At 41.4% G+C, this 8,281-nt stretch overlaps 1 protein-coding gene and 1 long non-coding RNA gene across 2 annotated transcripts; one reads left to right on the forward strand and one right to left on the reverse strand.

The window, feature by feature from the left end:
* Positions 1-563: 563 nt before the first annotated feature.
* LOC308404736 lies at positions 564-4,025 on the forward strand. The gene is made up of 2 exons (XR_013973186.1): positions 564-702; positions 2,760-4,025. It is a non-coding gene; the product is annotated as an uncharacterized lncRNA (long non-coding RNA).
* Positions 4,026-5,680: 1,655 nt separating this feature from the next.
* On the reverse strand, positions 5,681-7,627 carry LOC308404735 (natterin-3-like). Its single transcript, XM_080894900.1, has one exon. The coding sequence runs from the start codon at positions 7,425-7,427 to the stop codon at positions 6,375-6,377; it is 1,053 nt and encodes a 350-aa protein (XP_080751026.1). The 5' UTR covers positions 7,428-7,627; the 3' UTR covers positions 5,681-6,374.
* Positions 7,628-8,281: the final 654 nt, after the last annotated feature.

Genomic DNA, 8,281 nt, shown 5'->3' on the forward strand with positions numbered 1-8,281 from the left:
GTTCTGAGACGTTATATTTGGTATATCCTGACCATCCGTCGGCTTTTACTTCGGAAACATGGCTTAAAAAATTTCTCTTCCACGACGTAATCCGATAAAAAAAACGATCTCTTTACCCGTCTGCTTTCCGTGGCTGTCATGCGACCGGCTTGTAGCAATGGGAATTGCATTTACCTGTGTGTTCCGCCCGGAGTCTTGAGAGTGTAACACCGGAAGGTGAGAACCAGAGACTCATGAAAGTTGATTAAGAGTTTAATAAAAGTTTACCTCGGAGGAGGGAAAGTTCAACCGAGCATCTTGAGAAGTTTATAGAGAGAACAAGATGAAACATGGTGGCAGCGGGGTCTAGAGTGATCCACACCGCGCTTTGAAAACAACAGATTGAGCAGACGGTATCGACGCGTCCAGCTAGGCTAGTTAGCCTCGGAGGTGCTAACGGCTCAGGACAGCAGGTGAGACACTGACGAGAAGAGCGCAGCGGCGTATACGATGGATGGATTGAAGCCACCCGCACAGTGGAGTATGGATTCAGTGAACCTGTCTAAAGCGTGGAAAACATGGAAAGAAGAGTTTACACTCTACACGGAACTAGCTCTGCCGGATGCTGAGGAAAAGGCGAGAGTGAAGCTGTTTTACTGTCTGATCGGGGAACGGGGCAGGGAGCTCTGTGGAACGCTGATCGGAGCTGAGGCAAGAGTAACAGTAAGTGAGCTGATGAGAAAAATCGATGAACACTGTAATCCCAAAGTTAATGAGACTGTCGAGAGATACAGATTTTTTGCACGCAATCAGGCTCCTGGAGAAAATATTGATAAATATGTTACGGACCTGAGAATGCTGGCGAGCACCTGCAACTTTGGACAATTAAAAGACTCACTGATCAGAGACAGGATCGTCTGTGGCACGAACAGCTGAACCCTAACATCAAAATGGAGCACACAGACAAGGTTCTTGTGATGTACAATAAGACAAGGCTGTGTCCATTAGGAAAGTGTAAGGTCAAGCTGACAAACCCAAGAAACAACAAAAAGTACAGAGTCGAGTTCCAAGTGGTAGAGGAGGATTGTAAAACACCTCTACTTGGGAGAACAGCTAGTGAAGCGATGAAGCTAATACAAGTTAAATATGATAACATCTGTGCTCTGGACAGCTCAGTGACAACAGCTCCATCAGAGATAAACGCATGGTTGTTGGAAGAGATAAAGACTGAGTTTCAGGATGTGTTTACAGGAGATCGATGTTTGCAAGGTGAATATGAGCTGGAAATCGACACAACAGTGCAGCCCGTCAAACTGCCAAAACGCAGAGTCCCAGTGTCGATGATGAAACCACTGAAAGAGGAACTGATGAGCCTTGCAGACAGACAAATAATAGCACCAGTGGAAGGTAGTACTGATTGGATCAGTGGGATGGTGACAGTGCAGAAGCCAAATGGCAAACCCAGGATATGTATTGACCCAAGACCGCTCAACAAAGCTTTGAAGCGTAGTCACTTCCCGTTACCAACAATAGATGACATCTTGCCAGATGTGTCAAAAGCGAAAGTTTTCACAGTTTGTGATGTGAAACATGGCTTTTGGCATGTGAAGCTTACAGAAGAGTCAAGCCATCTCACGACATTCGCAACACCATTTGGTCGCTTTCGTTGGCTGAGAATGCCGATGGGGATCAGCCCAGCGCCAGAGGTCTTTCAGCGCAAACTGATGCAAGCGTTAGAGAACCTGCCAGGCACATATATCATTGCTGATGACATCCTGATCACTGGAAAAGGAGAGACGACTGAGTTGGCAGAAATGGATCATGACAGAAACCTGAGACTTTTCCTGGAACGCTGCAGAGAGAGAAACATCAAATTAAATGTGGAAAAACTCAAGCTTAGAAGACAGGAAGTACCATACATCGGACATCTACTCACAGCAGAGGGGCTGAGAGCTGACCCAGAGAAGGTACGGGCCATCACAGAGATGCCAGCACCAACTGACATAAAAGGGGTGCAGAGACTAGTTGGAATGGTCAACTATTTATCAAAGTTTTACAAGCATCTGTCAGACGACTGTGAGCTTCTCAGACAACTGACGCACAGAGACAGCCTATGGGAGTGGACAGACGTGTAGGAAGATGCATTTAAAAGACTGAAAGAAAAACTAACACAAGTCCCAGTTTTGAAATATTACAGCCCTGAAGAAGAGCTGACGCTGCAGTGTGATGCCAGCGAGACAGGACTGGGAGCAGCTCTGACTCAACATGGAAAACCAGTGGCATTTGCAAGTCGTGCACTGACGCTCACTGAAAGAGGTTATGCACAAATTGAAAAGGAATGTTTAGCTATTGTGTTTGGGATGGAGAAATTCCACCAATATACATATGGTCGTCTTGTGAGAGTGCAATCAGACCACAAGCCACTCGAGAACATTATTAAAAAGCCACTGTTACATGCACCTAAGAGACTGCAAAGGATGTTATTAAGGCTGCAAAAATATGATATAACCATAACACATGTTCCAGGCCGCGACATGCTACTTGCTGATACGCTGAGTAGGGCCTACCTGCAGGATAGCATCAAAAGCCAGACGGAGTTGGAGACAGAATGTGTCAACATGGTGGATTATGTACCTGTTTCAACAGAAAGCATGGACAGAATACGGGCAGGGACAAGAACCGACCACACACTACAAACGCTGATAAAAACAATACAAAAGGGGTGGCCGGCCTGTAAGAAAGATGTACCTGTTGAAATAACCCAGTTCCAATCTTTGCAGGATGAACTGAGCACACAGGATGGATTGGTCTTCAAGGGAGAGAGAGTGGTGATTCCAGAAGCACTGCAGGCAGATATAACCCAGCGAATTCACTCAACACACATCGGCACAGAAGGGTGCCTCAGGAGAGCTAGAGACTGCGTCTACTGACACGGTATGAACGACCACATCAAAAAGTACATCGCTACATGTGACATATGTCGGTCTGTGGATGCAAAACAACAGAAAGAGACACTAAAACCTCACGAGCCGACCACTAGACCATGGACCAAAGTTGGGACAGATTTATTCAACTTTGAGGGTAGGGACTACCTAATAACTGTTGATTATTACTCCAACTTTTGGGAGATAGATTATCTACCTGATACCAAGTCGAGTACTGTGATTAGGAAACTAAAGGCTCATTTCGCACGTCAGGGAATCCCAAATATTGTTTTTTCTGACAACGGGCCCCAGTACAGCTCAACAGAGTTTGCCAACTTCAGCCGGAAATGGGAATTTCGACACCATACCTCATCACCTGGCTATCCACAGAGCAACGGCAAAGCTGAGTCTGCCGTTAAAACTGCCAAACGACTCATGAAAAAGGCGAAATTGGCTGGACAGGATCCATATTTGGCCTTATTGGACCACAGAAACACCCCAACACAAGGTTTAACTACCAGCCCTGCACAGAGACTGTTAAGCAGGAGGACGAGGACACTCCTCCCAATAGGAGACAGATTGTTGCAACCCAAAGTGACTGACAACAAGTTAGCACTGATGAAAAACAGAGAGAGACAAACAAAGTACTACAACAAGACAGCGAAGGACATGGACACATTAAACCCAGGGGACTTGATGTGAGTCCAACCTTTTGAACCACACAACTTATGGACCAAGGCTAGAGTATGTAACACTCTGGGAAACAGATCCTATGATGTGGAGTTGGACAACGGCAGAGTCCTCAGAAGGAATCGTCGCCATCTGAGGCGAGCTGTGGAGGCCAAAAAAGACATGTCAGCACATCTCCAGCTTGAGGGACAGAACATTACTGTGCCGACACAGAGCAAAGAGAACACACAAAACAGCACTACCAGGTCAGGACGAGTAGTACAACAACCTGGATATCTGAAGGACTATGTATGCAATTAAGGGGTAATGTGTGAGTTATATGTTGTGATTTGTTTACTGGTCAGAGGAAAGACAAAAGAAAAAAAAACCCATCTGTGACGACATTACGAGTTATATGTTGTGATTTGTTTACTGGTTAGAGAACAGAGCAAAACATCTGTGATAATATTTTGAGTTATGACTTTGTGATCTGTTTACTTGTTTGGAAGGAAAAAATGAATAAAAGTAATACTAAAGGAAAATAGAAAGAAAGCTAAAAAAGTAAGTGGAAGAAAGAATTTTTTATTTTTGAAGAAAATTGTGTCCAACAAAGAAATGTCATGTCTAAGTTTTGTTCCAGTTGCAAACTGAGTTCTCAACTTATGAATAGTTCATTATCTTTGTAAAAGAAAAGGGATGTAGCAATGGGAATTGCATTTACCTGTGTGTTCCTCCCGGAGTCTTGAGAGTGTAACACCGGAAGGTGAGAACCAGAGACTCATGACTGTTGATTAAGAGTTTAATAAAAGTTTACCTCGGAGGAGGGAAAGTTCAACCGAGCATCTTGTGAAGTTTATAGAGAGAACAAGATGAAACACGGCTATTGCAGTTAATAATACAACAGCTTCTTGCCATTTTTTGGTTTTCTTTTTATCGCTGTGTAACTGACTTCAATTGAAAGCCTGCGTGCGCTAGTACCTCTTGCCACAAGTTCCCAGAATCCTTTGAATGACGTCACATTTTCAGTCTTTATCCTGGTGGGCCGGTCTCTAGTCAAAATGCCCGGGCCGATTTTTTGTCCCAGTCCAGCCTTGGGTAAAAGTGTTTAAAGGTTGATATATTTCCAATGTGTACACTGTTAAGATATTTAAGAGGTAATCCTTCATTGTTTTGTAAGCTTTAGAAGCATTATATTACAGTTTTGTGCACATATACGAGGCGGTTTTGAACCTCAGTTTTGTCCTGTGTAATGGCCATTAAGATAACTGCAGGAGCTAAAAATGCCGCTATTGTCAGCCATTTTGTCAGGAAACCTGCTCAAGTATATGTATAGTAAGCACTTTAGTATTTTGGTTTATTATTTAGTGTTTTTCTTCCACCATGTGACATTAAGCAGTACAGAATGTGAAACGTTTCTGTTCATTTGCACTGCAATAAACAATTGCATGAGAGATGCAAGTCATAATCACTCTCGTGATTCTTTTCCCCGTTTTCAGTGTTGCTGTCGAGGCGAACTGGTAGCTGTGTTTTAGCGCATGTTTCCTGAGGCCAGCCAGAGATCATCAGGGGCTGCAAAAACGACTCAGCTCAGCGTCACCTGTACATGTAAAATTATTCCTGCCTACTGCCACAATGTCTTCGGTGCAGGGCTGGACTGGGACCTAAACCTATCGGCCCATAAAAACGAAAATCACCATCGGCCCACCGGCCAGTCCAGCTATGCTCAAAGGTATATTAAAAACTTCAGTGTTATGAGTAACATCGGTATTTAATTCAAGTGAAAACTTTTCTGATGGAGATTGAAGAAGCTAAAAAAACAAGAACATTTACCTGTACCCTTGCCTGTGCTTAAAGGCACTGTTATTATGGAAAATCTGAACAACAGTAAATCAATTTAAGTTCTGTTGCTGTGATTTGTCACTAAAGAAATAAAATAGAATTTAATTGAATTTTTGATGCTGTCGTTTTGCAGGAAAAATAAAGATAATCATATATAATGAACATATGAAGTAACACGAAAAATTTCATTATAAGCCTTGATTGTTTTGGAAAAAAAGTAAAACAGTATCACTTTTACATCTTTAACGACATTTACATGTCATTTACATACCACAAAGCTTCTAATTAATGGAGCTGCTGTGGTGAGCAGTTAATGAGGTTTCAGTGCCATCTGCTGGATTGACTGAAAACACCCAACAAGAAAGCCAGGTACAAAAACAGTTTTCACAATTTTTTGTGAAGAATTAAAAACTGATGTAGTGATCACACCACTAAAAAGTTTATTCTTGGTAAGTCAACATGTAATTATTATTAGTGAGCACATGGACAGAGATAAAGAGAGTGTGGCTCTTCCTTTACTTTATCACATTATCTTGGAAGGAAGGTAGGAAGTTTTATTTTTAGTCTGATTTAAGAGGGTCACAGTGTCTCGTGAATGACCAATTCCTTGAATAAGGTATCAAATACTACAGTCCAGCAAAGAAAAAAATTATCATCATAATTATTCTTATAGATTCATAAAAACTAAGCCGGTAGAGCAAAGTTGCCAATTTGTATGTGTTCAAACATCATTCCAGCTATTTAATTCAATTCAATTCAATTTGCTTTTATACAGCCTCAAATCAAAACAACTGTTACCTCAATGTGATTTATATTGTAAGGTAAAATCCCTAAAATAATACAAAAGGTATGGCATGACAAACAGAACATTTGATGCATTTTTATTTTTGGAGGGATAAATTTGGAATATTAAGTTTTACTTTACAACTTAACTTGTATATACACATGATTACAACTGTGTTATTATGTCTTTTGTGGGCATGGCTGTGCAGAAGTTAGGTATTCACATCTTTCTACCACAGCACGGACCTCTCCCGTCTGGATGCTGTAGTATGTCCCTGAGATGTGTGATCGTTTCATTGCTGTGTTCCTGTAGGTTCGGGTGAGGAGAGCAGTAAAAGGGATGTTTACATCATACTTATAAGCCAGCATTTTGACTTTGCAGAAGTGGTTTGGTGGGACGGAGACCTGTACTTCAACAGTGTGGGTGTGCTCTTCTGCATGAGTTTCCCCATTTGAATAGTCAAATGTAAATTGATTGCTAACCTGAATGCTTCCGGATGCTACGAAGGGGACTCCTGCAGTAAAAGTCGTAGTGACACCAACCGAGACAGAAGCGTGAATGTCCCACCTTTTCTCATCTCTAACTGTCTTTGAAAGAGTTACTGTTTTTGTCACTGGATTGCATCCATTGTTAATACTGGAAGAGATGCGCATGGTCTCAGGAGGATGCTTGCTGATTTTAGCGTTGTTAGTTTTATATCTGACATCAGAGATGATCTCACTGTCAATATCTCTATTAATGGTCAGCACCTCATAGTACCAATAAAAATATTCTTCACCTCTCCAAGGTAGAAAAAATGCAGTGTGTCTAGGATGCACTTTACCTAGACCATACTTGTTTTTTCCAACATAAACCTCATCACTAGAACATGTTCTAACTGCATGTTCGGGCACTGAACCAAAGGAACCTTGCTTCCACTCCACGATCTCAAAGTCATCTTCGTTCACAAGGATATCAAATGAGCCCGTACGATACTCTTTGTCGCCATAGGGATAGTGGCAGAAATCTCCCAAGCTACGGCTGTACAAGCCAGCATGGCATCCATGTTTACAGACATAGTCAATACGTCCCACATATGTGTTGTAAATTGACACCGCTCCATCAGGGAGGAAACCATTCCAGGTCTGCCATTTCACATTGCCCTTATTATCCAACGCCTGCCTTTTCTGTTTCATCTTGGCTGGAAACAAAAGATGTTGATATACTGATGTGTTAACTGAGATGTCTGTCATTTCAGGAGCTCTGTCCAGATCTGGGTTCAGAGAGGTCACTGTATGAAAGAAAACAAAAACCTTTTAAAAAAAAAAAAATCATATGCAAGTGTGAAAAGATGAAACTTCAGAAACTGCTCTTTCCATAAGGTCGACACAATTTTAACTTGACTATGATATTTTCTCCTAGTAGTTTCAATTCATCTTAAATTTCTCTTTTATTTCAGAATTTCTTATGACTGTCAGTTAAAACGGTTTTAAAATCAGGTTTAAGCCAAATCTTGGTAAAAAATGAATAAATAAATAATAATAATTAAAAATTAAAATATGAACTGGACGTCTCGTTATTTCCTGATATTTCTAAATGGGTTAATTCAGATTTAAGCAGGAGATAAACAATTCCAGTGCCTCAAGGTAAATTGATGATCCAAGGACGAATTTGTAGTGTTTGGTGTGTTGCAGCCTTTAGACTGACGAATCCTGGTCTTTAGCTGTTTGATTAGTGCTTATTGCTCCTGAGCACATAGTGTACACTGGGTTTATCTGAGCATTTCATCTCTAAGTAGTTTTAGAGCTAGTATAAAAAAGTGAATCTCACTTGTTTATTTTCACAAAAGGACTTTTGAGGACACTTTTGCAAATTCATAATGCCAGTTACATTTTACCATTTCTGTCCTCTGAGTGCTTCTTCACAGTGCCCCGAGGACTGGCTGGTGACAGAGCCAGCAGCAACAGCAATGACAGCTTTAATAAAAAGGAAAAGCTGTTTTATTGCAAACAGTTTATATTGCAGCCATTATACAGCTGACCACCACTGTTACCCTAAACGCAGAGGCTGCACAAGAAACATGAAACTCAAACATATGGTAAAATCT

The sequence above is a fragment of the Rhamphochromis sp. 'chilingali' genome, assembly GCF_963969265.1.
Source record: "Rhamphochromis sp. 'chilingali' genome assembly, chromosome: 10".
NCBI lineage: Eukaryota > Metazoa > Chordata > Actinopteri > Cichliformes > Cichlidae > Rhamphochromis > Rhamphochromis sp. 'chilingali'.